The 17,214-nt window shown below is 31.6% G+C and overlaps 1 protein-coding gene across 4 annotated transcripts in view; it reads left to right on the forward strand.

The window, feature by feature from the left end:
• LOC134728219 (carbonic anhydrase-like) overlaps positions 1-17,214 on the forward strand; it is a 40,974-nt gene that overhangs the window by 3,580 nt on the left and 20,180 nt on the right. Inside the window, exon 1 of one of the 4 annotated variants that reach the window (XM_063592748.1) lies at positions 4,817-4,910. The exons of 2 other annotated variants lie outside the window; for them this stretch is intronic. In XM_063592748.1, the coding sequence (XP_063448818.1) occupies positions 4,838-4,910 (73 nt within the window). In that variant the 5' untranslated portion in view covers positions 4,817-4,837. Of the gene's footprint in view, positions 1-4,816; positions 4,911-7,948; positions 8,103-17,214 lie in introns of those variants that run through there. One more of the 4 variants, XM_063592746.1, reaches the window with a different exon arrangement.

A 17,214-nucleotide genomic window follows, 5' to 3' on the forward strand; every position in this document is an offset into this window, starting at 1 on the left:
ATGAACAAGGATAGATTTTTGAAGATTTCAATATTACAGATGGACAATAAACCTTCAAACTTGAGAATGGTCGGGTAAGATCTTTAATCCGTATTTATGTATGCATTTTATAATGAAACAACATTTTCATTTTTACCATTTTAACAAATTATAGATTTCATCTCCAATACATCTTCTACATCTTTTAAGCAAAATTATAAAACGGTACTGATTGTGTTCACTCGCTCATTATCTTTGAGAATATATACTGTGTTTGTTGTCTCCCTTCTCTTATATAATATAGTTTTAGTTTTATTGTCATGTATTGTAATTCCAATGAAAAAAATCACTTTAATTTAAAAATAGTGAACTGTTTTATTATTCATTAAGGACGTACTTCAGCGCGGTTAATTAGGTCTTTCCACTTTTCGTGGAAAGACCTTTTGTTTTTCTCCTGATTACTAGGTCTTTCCACTTTTCGTGGAAAGACCTTTCGTTTTTCTTCTGATTATTTTTTTATTTTTTTATTTTTTTTTTCTTCTGCCGTCTGAGATGCTTTTTTTGTTTTACAACATATCGAATGGATGTTTGACCAATGATGTTGTACAGTAATGGGGGTTTCAAAACTCACCCTGTGTGACTGGACACTTATTCTTATAGGAGTTATCTCCCCACGTCCCCTTTTCTTGTTATCGCTTTATCTCTAAAACCGTAAAAGATTTTTACAAACTATTTTCACCAAATTGTTCGTCTACTCTTATGAATGATTTGTTTTATTTTGACTGGAGTGATCGGAGTACATCTTATGGGAGTTGTTTCCCTTTGAAAATTTAAGATAGACGATATGTTGGATAAATTCATACGGTATACGTCGTAGAGGCCTACAGTCTTTTGGTACGAAGTCCTTGGTCCATTTGAAGGAAATTGAGGTCAAGGTCAAAGGTCAAGATCATGTTATAAATTTTTGAATTTTGCTTTTTATCGTTATTCAAAAGAAACTGTTACAGTTAATGATATGATATGTTTGCCAAATTACTGTTTACAATATGGCACAACTTCAACCTATTCTTTCGAAGTGTTTTGGTTAACCCTTATAGGAGTGTTCTCCCCTTATGCATTTGAAATCATTATTTCTCCACAACCATGCAAGTGATTGACCTCGGACCTTCCAATTTGAGTTCACGGACCCCTGACCTTGAAAATGAGGTCAAGGTCAAAGGTCAAGGTCATGTTATAATTTTTTAATTTTGCTAGTTATCGTTATTCAAAAGAAACTGTAACAGTTAATGATATTATGTGTTTGCCAAATTAATGTTAACGATAAGGCGCAACTTAAACCTATTTCAGTCGAAGTTTTTTGGTTAACCCTTATAGGAGTTTTCTCCCCTTATGTATTTGAAATCATTATTTTTCCACAACCATACAAGTGATTGATCTCAGGCCTTCCAATTTCAGTTCACTGACCTATGGCCTTGAATTTGAGGTCAAGGTTGAAGGTCAAGGTCATATTCTAAATTTAGGATTTTGCTTGTAAACTATATTCAAAAGAAACTGTAACAGTTAATGATATGATGTGTTTGCCAAATTACTGTTTACAATAAGGGACAACTTCAACCCATTTAAGTCAAAGTGTGTTTGTCAATCCTTATAGGAGTTTTCTCCCCTTTTGTATTTGAAATCGGTATTTCTCCACAACAATACAAGTTGACCTGGGGTCTTTTGATTTGAGATCACTGACCTATGACCTTGAAATTGAGGTCAAGGTCAAAGGTCAACTTGACGTTCTAGATTTTTACCTTTGCTTTAAATTCTTTCTTGTTCATTATAAAACAATTAAGTCTTCTGCATATAATTATTAATCTATTTTTTTTATATCAGTTTGAGGTACCAAATTACATCAACAAGGAGTGACCTTTTCTAAAATCTTTTTCTTTAAATTTCATTCTTATTATCGAGGTGGAAAGACCTTCAATTGTTCTCTTAAGAATTGGTTTTTGATTTAAACTGTTATTGTACTGCTCCTCGGGGCGTCTTGATTGACAAATAAAAATTGGTGTTGTTGTTGTTGTTGTTTAAGCATACTGGTATATTCGAGTATTCTCCATTAGAATATTGTTCCAACGACCATTTATATCTGTTATTGTTTCGATAAGCTATTTTCAAAGCATATTTCATTTTTTAATATAGAGTAAAAGAGACCACGTGAGGAAATTTGCATATAACTATTTCTGAACGCACTGATTCACATTAATTTTGCTTCAGTACAAGTCTATCATAAAATGCGAACTTTTAAAATAATGCAACCTTTATGCCACAAAATTTGATTGAGAATTACTTGCCTTTTACAAAACGTCAACTGAATTTGATCGATGATTTCAAGGTTATCGAATACCAAAATATCAGAACAATACAATAACATTGATTCAAATTTAATCATCGAATTTAATTTCTTTACATGAATATCATTTGTGTCTTCATTTTGAGAACTTAACCATGTACTGCCAAATTGAATGAAATTTTGGGTAACCTTTCTTTAAAATTCATATTCTTGGTTGTATGTACATTTGCTTGTTACTTCTATTACGTGCAAAAAGATCAAAATATAGCTTTTCGTAAACCATTGTTACATTCTGAAAAAATTGATGTAACATTTTAATGTAATATAAAAAAAATTTATAAAAAAAAAAGATATGGAGTTCTCTCTCAAATTTATTTAAAATCCTTTCAAAACTTTTTTGGATTGGAGCGTCACTGATGAGTCTTTCGTAGACGAAACGCGCGTCTGGCGTATATACAAAATTTAGTCCTGGTATCTATGATGATTTTTTTTCAAAAGTCATTCCATCTAGCAGACAACAGCAGTATTCAAGATTACCTAAGATGATTGAGAAGAGAAAAGAGTACAAATCCCCCTCCTTAAGGATGATCTTTGTTGAAATGAAAAGAAATATAGAAATTAAAATTTATAATATAAGTTGGAAGAGCATTAGTTAAGTAATAAAATAAGCTAAAACTATTGATAAGTTCTTTAGAGATATTATTCTAGAAAAAGGCGAAAAAATGATGACTTGGACTTTTACTGTATATTTGCATTTATATTTTTTGGAATCAAATCGGAAGAAAAAAATATTGCGTCTGCTTTGATTTTTGTAAATGACCTTTAATGAGATATTGAAGTCTTATATGAAAAGAAAATTGGTGTTATGGGTTGACGTTTTTTTACCCTGTATTGAAGGGGAAAAACCAAGGTCATCTGACACAACTTCAAAATAATTTGAAACCTCACCCAAGTACAAGTCATGATCCTTAACATATATGTTTTTACTTCACTACAACGTCGTTGATACCTGCTACAGGGGCGGATCCAGTCATTTTAAAAAGGGGGGGTCTTAACCCAGGACAAAAGGGGAAGGGGGGGGGGGTCCAACTACATGTCCCCATCATCAAATGCATTGATCGTCCAAAAAAAGGGGGTTCCAACTCCCGGACCCCCTCTTTTCCCCTTCTGGATCCGCGCCTGTGCTAAACAAATGAGGAATATTTTGACTGACAGTCATAATACTGAATAAAAACAATTAAAATTGTGACCTGAATGTTATTTCATCCATACCCCTGTACCAAACCATGCACTGGCCAAATGAAAGATTGTACCTTTCTCGACTGAAAATCTCAAGTAGCGGTATCAACCGAGTGGTAGCGAAATAAAGCTTTATTATACAGCTTGATTTATAGTTTATTAGAAATTGACTGATGTCGAAAAAATCACAGTTGTCTCTCTTTATCTGTCTGTGAATATCGGGGTTATAAAGTAAGTTCATAATATAATCATAATATAAAAAGGAAGATGTGGTATGATTGCCAATGAGACAACTATCCACAAAAGACCAAAATGACACAAAAATTAGCAATTATAGGTCACTGTACGGCCTTCAACAATGAGCAAAGCCCATACCGCATATAGTCAGCTATTAAAGGCCCCGATAACGCTTGACTAATGTTGAAAGGTCGTCATATATAGTGTTATCCCCGTCTGGAGGAATTTGTATTTAGATTTTTTTTGTTATCTGCTTGACCAGAATATTTTTTCCCCATCAAATTAGGGGTCAAATATTGACACAACATTTGTTTTTATGTTTATATAGCAGTTTTATGGGGGACAGTTTCTTTTTCTTTTCGTCTTTTTCTTTTTGTCTGTCCTTTGTTGGTTCACAACAATTGAATGCTTCTTCTGCAATTTTATACGGATGTTAAGCCGTTAACAGAATCACATTTTGTATGAAGTGCTGAAGAAATATAATTCAAACTAAAAACTCTGCGCATGTAATGTAATGTAATTATATAAATTCAAATGTCCTTTTGGTATACATTTTTTTTACTATTTCTGTTGAAAAAAAAAATCATACAATAATATTCCAACGACGAAATTCTTGTTTTGTGCAAATACCTCACTAAATTGTTAGTACAAAAAGACAAGTTAACGGACTGCACTAGTTACGTATACACCTATTGAAGCAGTCATTTAATCTTAGAATTCATGTTATATAATTATGACAAATGCATTATATTAAACAACATATAAATAAGGAAATGACAATATACATATAAACGTACATTTTGTACTTTTGAGGTCATCTGTTTTGTGGTCAATGATCAAAAGTTATAACAAAAAAACATGACATAACAAATAAGTGCTTTTTGTTTTAGATACAAAGTGCAAATTTGACATCTTCCAGAGAATGTTTATTCCATTCTATATTGTTTATACTTTTTCGTTGAAACAAATATTTTTTTTTAATAAAAACAGTCAGAAAAGACAATTCAGACTTGAAATACATGTAGTTTTATGATAGTGTGACAAATGTTGAAAGAATTTTTAAAGAGTGTTCGCATTAGTGTTTTGATATTCCTGGATATTTCCTATATGACTGCGGGTAAGGGATGATGTTTTCCACATTATTTCAAGCTTCTTTTTATTTGCTTATTAAAGCCTTAAATCATCTTAAATGAGATCTGCTAAAAACTTCGCTTGCACTAACTTAACGCTGTAAGCATGCATACTGCTTTACTAAAGTTGATACTTTTATTTTAGTGCCAGTCTGCCTAAGAATCAGGCAGTGGTGAAAACATGACCAAAAAACCCCACCCAATTTGAGATTGATTTCAGTTCATAATATGTAGTTATGCACAAAAATTACATTTATTTCTGATTTTTGTTTTGGTAATAGAAGATACAATTTGGTTGAAATGCACTAACAATTAATGAATAAGGGGAGATAACTCAGCTATTTGCTATCATTCTAACCAATTTTCTAACCGAGTTATTTGATATTACCAGACACACACAAACGAAAGACTAATAATTTTTAACTCAGGATGATGGTTAGTATTAAAAAGAATGATTAGCTCGGTGGTTTTTTTCTGATCATGTTTTGATTTTTACCTTCATTGCCTGATTCTTACAAAGTCTGGCACTTAAATAATCACTATCAAATCCTGACGTCGGACCCCGATAGCAACCATGTGTTGGGCCCACGTTGGCATTCTGTTGGCAACATTGTTGGGCCAACGTTGGAAATATTGTCATCAAATATAACCTAAGAATGAGCATTCAAATAAAGTTTGTTTAAATTTGGTTCAGTGGGTTCAGTCAGAAGATCTCACACTGAAGCAATGGACGACATAAGTCGAATATAATTGGACCAACTACTTAAATTACAGTTGGTAAGAAAATGCTGGGCCAACATTTGACCAACCATACGAAAATTACAGTTGGTGCCAAGTTGTTGGGCCAACGAGGGGCCAGCAGTGTCAAAATAACTGTTGGCCGAGTTTTGTTGGGCCGACGTTGGTCTCTTGTTGTCCTGCCAACGCCAACTGTTTACCAACTGCGCCAACTAATCACCAATGTTGGCCCAACAAAGTATTGTTATCTTGGGAGAAACCGTTCAAATTATATCTGTATTACACAACTCTTAAAGCAACCAATCTATTCTTTTATTATTTGTTACTATTCCATTTAGTAAGAACAGGACAGAAAGATCTTCTGTCTCATATATAGATTATATCATGACATTTTTCATATCAGACCCCTTATCAACCCTAGGTCATAATATCAGACCGAGAGCATACTGGATCGAGGGACGATTTTGACCATGGACTGCCAACAGGGGTCTTATATGAAAAATGACATGTTATGTTCTTTCTATTATATACTTCAACAGACGAAATACGTATACAAACTATTTTCAAATTTTGAAAAAAATAATTTTTGCCTTTCTTATTATAATTTTTTCCTGATTCTTAATGTATTTTTTATCCAAATTTGCATTTTTTTATACAAAGAAAAACACGTACATTTTTCTGGAATTTTCCGAATGACGTCCAAATGTCATGTGATAATGTTATGTCCAGCAAAGCATGCTATAGTAATCGGAAGAAGTTGATATAAAACAGAAGCAGTTGATGAAAACCGAAAGTAGTTGATAACCAAAGTCATATCACACGGCTCAGACAATTTTTTAAAATTTAATGTATAAATATATGTACAAATAAGTTTTATTATGGGGTACAATTTTACCATTATTTTCTATAAGTATATAATGAATGTGTTTATTTAGACAACATGCATCATGATTTATCCATAACTTGAGTAAACTATTAAAATATATCGTTTGTTGACATTCATTGACATTAGTGTGTATAAATCAGACATAAATATATAAAAAAAAATATGCTTATACACGTATTACTATGTAACCTAAAAATTGTAAGCTTGCGAATAAGTTGAATATCTTCGTTGCTTGCCATTTCACTACAAATGTAGAATTGTTATTTTTTTAATTTTTTTTGACATTGATTCAAAATAAAATATTAAAAGGGTTATTTGAACATCGTTAGTCACCCAAAATGCAACTTAAATAATCAGAGCTGACACACGTTGGGAAAAGTCAATACAATGTTTACTTATAAATATGACATAATGATGCATGCATATTTACTGAATATGTAGAAAGTACACAATTACATAATGGTTGATGATTGATAGTCTAAAGTCTCGTCATAGATTCTGTAAGTGCCTGTCCCGAAACCAGGAGCCTGTTATTTTGTGGTTATGTTTTTTGCTGTATATCATATTTTATTTTGTGATAATTGTTTTGTACATGATACTTCAGGCTGTTAGTTTTCTCGTTAGAAATGTTTCACAGTTTCGGTGCCTATTAAAGCCGATGATGCTATGTGGTTTGCGTTTCGCTCATTGTTGGAGGCCGAATCGTAACCTATAGTTGCCAACTTCTACGTCATTTTATTCTCTGATTGGTACGTTGTTTTAAAGGCAACCAAAATGTTGATAAATGGAAAAGTAAAAATATAACGAAATGGAGTTCAAACGTTACCAAATCAGTATATTTCATTCAGCAGACATTTTATTTAAAATGAGTAAATGCAAACTATGGCTGAATAATTATTGTAAGATTTTTGTGATTCTACATTTGGTACACTTGTACTTGCGATTTGTGATAACTCAGCACCATATTGTCAAAACGTCTAACAGCCTCTAATCACATAGTATCACTTAAAAGATATCAAAATCAAAAGAAATTAAGTATTCAGTCTGAAAATATTGTTTGCTCTCTACCAAATCTTTTGAGTACTTGATCAATTTTAATGACCTAATATGATAAAGGTTTTGAACTATAATAGATGCATTTACCCTTTATATCATGAAATTGAAATACGAGCCATGATATGCCGTGATGATTTATTTTCGTCTGCGTAACGAAGCTTTTGAAAGCTAATTTAATATGCCGAATTTGTCAAATAAACCGATGATTGAGTACATCAAATATATTGAATTTTATTGACGTTTTGTCCTTATAATAGATCTGAAAAAGGTACAACACCAACTGATAATGACAATAGGTCGCCACATCGGAAGTTAGTAAGCAAGCTAAGCAGTGACATAAAAAATAGAAGGCTACTTTGTAAAAGATTTTTCTGATCTGACTTTTGAAAGAAGGGATTAATCCTTTTGCTGTATGCAATGGCTAAAGACAAAACTTGCTCTCTATTTAAGATTGGTATATTAATTATATATTTCGTGAAATATACTTCTGCAGGTGTAGGTATGTATTATTATTATAAAATAAAGTCGATTTCAATTTTCAATAAGTAAATCATCAGCATGATATATATGATATTAGCATGCTATGGTAAGTCATCAGATTGACATTTTGTGTCACCAGCATGATATGTCATGTCATCAGTATGATATGTCATGTTATCGGTATGACATTTCATGTCATCGGTATGATATTATATGTCAGCAGCATGATAACTTATGTCATTAGTACAATATGATATTCCAAAAGCATCATTTTATATGTCACGAGCATGAAATAAAATTGAGAAAGGAAATGGTGAATATTTCAAAGCGACAACCACCCGACCATAGAGCAAACAACAGCCGAAGGCAACCAATGGGTCTTCAATGTAGCGAGAATTCCCGCACCCGTAGGTGTCGTTCAGCTGGCCCCTAAAATATGCATAATAGTACAGTGATAATGGACGTCATACTAAACTCCGAATTATACACAAGAAACTAAAATTTAAAATCATACAAGACTAACAAAGGCCAGAGGCTCCTGACTTGGGACAGGCGCAAAATTGCAGCGGGGTTAAACATGTTTATGAGATCTCAACCCTCCCCTATACCTCTAGACAATGTAGAGAAGTAAAGGAATAACAATACTTTTCCATTTCTAAGCTTCATATTTGTTTTTTGATATGTAGATTTATTACAAAGGAGCAACTAGTATGTCATTAGGCTAAATTAAGAATGATATTTTATATCATCAGCAGGATACTGTAATTCACCAGCATGATATGTTATGTCACCAGTTTGAAATGGTATGTCAGCATGACGTTTTATGTCATCAGTATGATATTATATGTCATCAGCATAACATTTTATGCAATAAGCATGATATGTAATGTCATCAGTATGAAATTGTATGTTAGTAGCATTAAATTGTATGTGATCGGCATGATACTAAATGTCATCAGTATTATATCGTATGTTATCTTATGATATTACATGCCATCAGCATAATATTTTATGTTAAAAGAATGCTACTTTTATGTCATCAGTATCATCGCTATGATATGTTATGCCATCAGCATGATATTTAATGTCACCAGCATGATGGTGTATGCCATCAGCATGATATTGTATGTCATCAGCATGATATTGTATGCCATCAGCATGATATTGTATGCCATCAGCATGATATTGTATGTCATCAGCATGATATTGTATGCCATCAGCATGATATTGTATGTCATCAGCATGATATTGTATGCCATCAGCATGATATTGTATGTCATCAGCATGATATTGTATGCCATCAGCATGATATTGTATGTCATCAGTATGATATTGATTGTCATCAACATGTTATATGTCATCAGTATGATAAAATGTATCATAGGCAACATTTTTGTCTCATCAGCATCTTATACGGATTACGTCATCATCATAATATATGAAATTAAAGTACACACTTAACTACCGATGGTGATTTAGGAGCCTCTGGTCTTTGTTAGTCTTGAATGTTTTTAATTTTAGTTTATCTATATGCTTTGGAGTTTGCGTAGCATAACTTCTATTTTCTCTGAAATAGTACACATTTTGTTAAGGGGCTAGCTTAACTCGTTCTCCGGTTGCGGGATTTTTTTTCGCTTTGTTGAAGACCACCCATTGGTGGCCTTCTGACGTTTTTAACTCTCTGGTCGAGTTGCTAACTCTTTGACACATTCTCAATCTCCACTATGAATTTTATCATAAAAGCGAAACAAATATGTTATTTAAAATTCCTATAATGATGTTGATGTATTAATATAAGGATTGTGAAATTGCAAATCTACAGAAAAAATGTCTGAATATATAAAATGAATACTTGACAAAAAAAATACAATAAACACGAGACAGTAAGTGTGAGAGGAAACTATATTTCTGTAATATTAAAGTTATATCGTGACAAATTTCTGATTCACTGAGGTTGAACTTGAGATACAGAAAACCAATCTATAAACTGAAATTGATTCTGTTTAACCCTCATTTAACATTTCGGTAATATAAACTAAGTTTCTGTGTATATTTATTTCCGTTATATTTAACCTCTTTTTAACTTTACAATAATTTCGCTTTGTATATTTAAACCTGTATGTCAGTTTAACCTTAATTTAGCAGTTTTTGCTATAATTTTTTTCCTGTGTGTATTTATTACAAATTTAATAATTCTGAACATGAAAGTCGCATACGTAGGTGACGGGCGCGACGTGTGCTCCATGTTTGTTTGCAATTTTAACATTCAATCAAAAACTTTAATAATTTGCAATACAAATGAAATATAAACATTTCATCTTTTATACTCAAAATAAGACGTATTTTGTTTGACCAAACCATAACTAAGCTTAAATGTTACGCATTACTTTAATGAAAAGAAGTCAAATATGAATTTCAAATTCCCATCCTTGTACATAATTATATCAATGCTTTATTAATGCGCTGTCAAACTGACTATCTTCTTTATATTAGGCTTATAATTTCAATATGTTGGTTTTTTTTTTAGACATCGAACTTATATTGTGTAAAAGTTTGAAATAGGTGTAATTGAGATTAAAATTATATATATATAACCTAAACATAATTAGTTTGTCTCTCAATATATAAAGATGCAACTTTTGACTTGGGCAATATGAAGAGTAGCATATCCTTAAGATGTGGATTGTATACGGATTAATACTTTTGATGCAGAGCAGGTTATTCACGGCTGACTTAGGTATGAAAACGAAATCAATTGTTTGGTACTTTGTTTAAAGTTAAATCATGTGATTCCGCTTTGGTTCCAATATGTTCTCACTATTGAGATTTCCTCGGTTTTTTTGGTTTTTTTAATTCTTGCACTAAATAAACTGGACTATATTATATTTTAATATTGTGAAATGCAGTCTCTAGATCTATATTTTTGTGATTTTAATCGGATTATATATCTTTTGTAAGTAATTTATATTTCAAATATATAACAAATGAAATAAATATGTTGTATTTAGTTTTTAATATATTATTTGAATACTTCAATATAAAACAATTTTTATTTTTTTATTTTATTCACTATGAATTTTCGTTTCTTAATACATTCCAGTATTTGTTTGGATTATAAAATACACATAAATGTTTATCGGTTAGCATATTTGATAGAATTATATTACAATAAATTCAAAATAAGTAAAATAATATTATGATATAATGCTGAAATGTTTAATACATTTGCAAAACCTTGATTTCAAACAGGAACATAATGCTCTTTATTAAACTTTTATCGTCTATAACCTTTGTACTTTTATATAAAAAAAATATTAACCTATAAACTGTCACCACAAAAGGTTATTTTTATTGACTTTATAATGGGAAGAAGGGGGTGATTTGTCATAGAATTATCTATAGAATAAAAGAGAATATTTTTATTTCCCAAATTACAGTGCCCATAAAGAGCATAAAATCAGATACAATTGATTGACATAATTGGTAACAACAACCATTATAGTCACATGTAAATATATCTATATAAAATGCTTAAGCACCAACTTTTGCAAAAGAATATAAGGCCTGTACATGTTAGATATGAAGAACTAGACTATATACTTTTGAAGTTACTAATGCCAAGTATAGACCTGTATTGATAACAAGATGATATTCTGGAACATGCATGTGTTTTGCTTAGCTTTGATTGGAACTTGCATCAGAGAAATAGAAGCAACAGTCGGTAAGCAGATCATTTATTTAACAATTTCTGTATTTTTTTTAAATTGTACAAATTCAACTACAAGTATATTCCAGTTTTTATTTTCGAACTATCTCCAATACTGGATTATTTTCTGAGAGGTCTATTCCAGAACCATGAATCTACAAGATTCCATTTCCTTTTTTTCAAAATACTCAAAGATTGATCTTTTGGGGAGATCTATTTCAGAATTGGAGCCGATGTTTCGAATCAATTCATCTACGCTAGCCATGGGTGACGATCCATTTCTCTCCTCTCCATCCAATGCAGGTTTCAGTTTAGTCTCAAAACATCTAAATGATTTGCAATGAAATCTATTCACGTAATTATAAATTGTCTACACATACTTATAAGATTAGAAACAGATAATAGATATAGGAAGATGTTGTGTGAGTGCCAATGAGACAGATAATACCAATTTACATTTAAAGAACGATTAAAGCCAATTACATCTTATAGTTTGTTCTTATGCTGTGCTGTAACACCACTGTCTACGTTTAAGGGATAATGTTGAGCACTGTAACCATATTTAATCAAGCCACATTTACATTGCCCTGTCCCAAGTCAAGAGCCTGTAATTCAGGTTTTGTTGCTGGTTCATGTCTCATATTTGTCTTGCGTAAAACATACTTTTTTCGTTTGATTTTGTCATATACAGCATGAATGTTTCTAACTATTAAAGGCTGTACAGTAAACTATAGTTTCTTATATCAACGTTTGAACTTTTGTGGATAGTTGTCTCATTTGGTGGGTTGCAGTCATACCACAACTTCTTTATATATAAGAGTGCAGAACGGGTATGATATCATATCAACAGAATAAAATCACAACAATGTTAAATCTGTTAAATTGTGGAAGTAACTTTTTGTTCTTCCTTCGTAATTTCGAAACCATCCTATCGGCGTATCGAGACAACACTGCCTGCACGTATCCAGCGCTCTAGACCACTCGGCAACCTAGACCGAACTAAAAATTTAGCTTTTGGTGGCATCTAGTTACCTTTCCTTGTCAGTAGAATCTAGCTGTAACACTATACATGATATATTAGACATGAAGATGGAATTGATTGCAGTTTAGAACTTTAGCTAAGTTATATATATTTATATAGTACTTACTGTTGGAATTTTTATGAAAAATCATCTGTCAAATATTATCTTATCATTGGGTAATGCTTTTCATGTTGTTTAAGTTGTTGCTAAACATAAGGTATCACAAAAATACTGAACTCCACAGTACATTAAAAAAAGGGGGGATGCATAAAAACTGATAAACTCAAATGTTATCTCTCAAAGCCTTACAGTACAGCTTCAATGCAAACAACCAGCTGAGATATGCGTCGTCGCTTCTTCAAAGTATAAAGATCAATAATTGGGTAATGTCATATATATCAGAAATGTATATAAAAAAAAACAAAAAAAGGGAGATTATTTAGATAGATATATAAACCAGTAGCCAAAGTCATGAAAAATGCGCAAAGCACTTTTAAGATATTGTCCGAAAACTTGAAAATCATCTTTTTTAAGAACTAACTTCATTAAATCGGAAGCCTAAAATCGAAAATTTATACAAATCTAAAGGTAGCTCACGTCAATAAGTATAAACATTTCACCAAAGTTTCATGAAAACTGTTCAAATCACTTTTGAGTTATCAACCGAAAACTAGAAAATCCAATTTTTTTAACGAATAAAACGAGGAAGCATACAATTGAAAATTTATTAAAAAAAAATCGAAAGAAAGCTCACGACAATATATATAAACAATTCACCAAATTTGCTTGCGAATTCAAGTTGTGAAGGTGTTTTTGAGTCATTGTCCAAAAACGGGAGAAAAAAAAATTTTTTAATGATAAAATTTCTGAAGCATAAAATCTTAAATTCATAAAAAAAAACCCGGAAGGGAGCTTATGTAGAAGTCGTTCATTAAAGTTTAATGCAATTGGTTATTTTTAAAGTGTTTTTGAGTTATTGTACGACATGTTGCAACGGATGGACAGACAAGGGTATACCATAATACGTCCCGTAAACGGACGTGTAAAAAAAGTCTACTGATACAGTCAGGATTCTACTTCGTTAAAATTATCTCCCCATTACGCATTTCACAATCGTAGAAATGGAGGCCATTGTAGGGATGACGCGCTACGAATTTTGCTCTTGGAAACCGATAAATTTATCCACATTGCACCATTACGATCCTTATATGTCAGTTGTATTTTAAAAGACAAATGTATCAACTAGCGAATAAGCACCAGTTAATAATATTGTCTGCTTTGATTCAACTTAAAACTTTTGTCTGATCGGTTGTCAGGTGGAATTTTCGAAAATTCATAAACATTTAAAAAAAATTCTAATTTAACATTTCGTGGAAGGGCAGACTAGATTTTTTTAGTGTATGAAGACTATAATCCCTAGTTACAACACACAAAAAAAAAAAGAATTTTTCGAAGATATTAATTTTCTCTGTTTTTGTGACTCATTAGATATTTCACTTGACCAATATATTTCATCTTTTAGTACTGTGATTTTTTTGGTGTTATAAAGTCAACCTGTAGCTTTAATATATAAAAATGATATAATCTGAAGCGAGACGATGTATGAAATATTCTTACTTTGTACGATATCAAGACAAAATACTCAACTCAAACACGCCCTAACATAAAAAGGTGCACTCGATTTTCTCTTTTCGGTACAATTGTTACCCATTTTTTTGATTTTTTTCTTCAGTCACATAATGGAAGGGCAGACACGAAAATTACTGAACTAATAGATTGATATGTTTTCCGTCCGTGGTAATTTTTTCAAAAAAATCGGAGGTTATGCATTTTCTCCTTCCAATTGAAAGATACCCATGTCATCGACCTGGCATCTATTTGTTCTGCGTAACTATGTACCAGATAAATTGAAAACCTATGCAAATGGTGTTTTTAAAATAAAACACCTCGTAATTGAGAAGAAAATTGCAATTTTGTTTGTTTCTATTAACATTTAAAAATTTTGTCACTATAGTAATCAATACAGTAAACATTTATCGCCTTCTCTAACAAAGAGCTTCGATTCTTTTGTTCTATTTCAACCTGGGATGGTGTTCTCGAAAGTATTCTAAGATTCGTCCTAAGTCATAGATAAGACCAATTTTAGGACGGACTTAAGATCAACTTAGGACACTCTTAAGTTGTGTCTCGAAGCTATCTCAGCCGAATCTTATGTTAGGACGTTCTAAACATATCCTAAGTCGAAATTTTAAATCGTTAAAGATATTTGTTGATTAAACATTCATTAATGACGAAAATATTTAATAAAATCGTTTACGAATTTTATAATAACATGTACAGAATAAATTGCATTTAATTACCAATGTAATTATATAAAAAATAGATTGTTATTTAAACTGGAAAACAATTTGTTTTGAAAAGAGAATTAAATTTTTAGTATAATCGTATCGTGAAACACGAAGTTCAAAGTTTAAAATCATGCACCTTTTCTTTACATACGAGTTAATAACCGATGGTGCATTTCATTTCATGTTCATTTTCACGTAAAATAATGAGCAAAAAGCGAAATCCAAACTTTATTACACTAGGATGAAGATAGGATGCTCTTAAGACACCTTGTTGGGTGTCCTAAAGTTAGGACGAAAAATGAGATATATCATAAGTTAAGAGAGCTTCGAGAACACGACTTAGGACAAAGACTTGTCATAAGATAGACTTAGGACACGTCCTAATCCTAAGATAGCTTCGAGAACACCACCCCTGGTTTCAGACTGGATACCCGCAACTGGGTGAATATGTGAAATATATAGATAGACAAATTATCATACTCGAACTTGTCTAGCCACACACGGAAATAACTCAATTTGGGCCTGGTATCAAATTTATATTTACAAAAAATAGCTATTCTACCGGACGTTATTAATTGATTATAGCCGTACTGAATACTAACATCATTTAAGTTAATCTGACCGCCGAGTACCTTGAAGTATCATCTATTTTTACTGGAAAATGAACAACTACAATACAGATTATACAATATTACATTATTTCAATTTTTGATTTTCGTATTTGAACAACCTAGAATTTGTCTCAAACGTGATTTACCTTGTTGTATTATAAAGGTGGATCAGTGGAATTATAATAGAAGGTCATTGAAGGTTAATGAGCATTTAAAAGGATCAAACTTCAATAGAATGACATTTTGTAGTGCTTTCCGTAAGTTGCTGTAGTTAAATTCTTCATAAAATGGACGATTTGTCGATATCTATTGTTGAAAATTGTACTCAAATTTAATATTAACATAATCGGTTCTCCCTGCTGAGAAATAATAAACATGAATATATACCTTACATGTCTTTATAAACAAGGTTGATGTTACTTTGATAAATTTTAAGTTTATAATAACATATTTTAAGTATAATAGTAGAAATTGAAATTTTGTGACAACAACACTGCAATAAAACGAAAACAGGTATGAAGTGCACTTGGTATGAATATACATTCTCCGGAGGCGGGATTTTTTCGCTGCGTAGACGACCCATTTGTGGACTTTGGCTGTTGTCTGCTCTTTGGTCGAGTTGTTGTCTCTTTGATATATTCCTCATTTACATTCCCAATTTCATTTGTACTTTTTTTTCCCGAAGGAATTTTTTTAATATAAAGTAACGTCCTTATATAAATGGATGTTAAACTGATATAATGGCGTAGGGGTATTTTATGTGTGTACATACACCGAATATAGTTACTAGTTTCAGCAGTTATTGACTGATTCGCCAACGGCGAAAGCTGGTCTATAGTAACCGCTAGACTCTGTCTGCCATTCCTTCAATCAATGCTTCTATAAAGTCTTTGGTAAAACTTTCGACTAAGTTTTTTGGTATTATGAAATAGGATGATTTTATCTTTGTTCTGCAGCTTAGTTATATTGAGTTGTAACGGGTAAGCAATTCTGCATTCTACTTCCTTTAAAATTTTGAAATTTTACAACACTCGATGTACAAAAATAAGTGTTTTTCGTCAATGGTGAAATATAGTCCAGTTTCTGCTTATTTCCCCCTAATAATCTCAAAAACGTGGTGCATGTTTTTAAATAAACGACTACGCTGGTTATTCAGTCTACCACATTTTGATGTTATTTCTTCACACAGAAAAAATAATATTATAATCGTCATTATTATAATCGTCATTTATGAATTATATCGCGTAAATTTTACGTTGTACGGTTGTCAACAGTCCAGCGTTTTGCATTTGTAAAAAAAAACTATCCTTAATTGCAATATGCATTGCTTGTTCAAAGTCAATATGCATAACCTCAACCTCAAAGGAAACTTACAAATTATCTTTTTTGCGCCGATTTAAAAAAAAAATCATTCTATCATTTGCGCCACAATTTTATTTTTTCA

This window comes from Mytilus trossulus, chromosome 8 (assembly GCF_036588685.1).
Source record: "Mytilus trossulus isolate FHL-02 chromosome 8, PNRI_Mtr1.1.1.hap1, whole genome shotgun sequence".
NCBI classification, from domain to species: Eukaryota; Metazoa; Mollusca; class Bivalvia; order Mytilida; family Mytilidae; genus Mytilus; species Mytilus trossulus.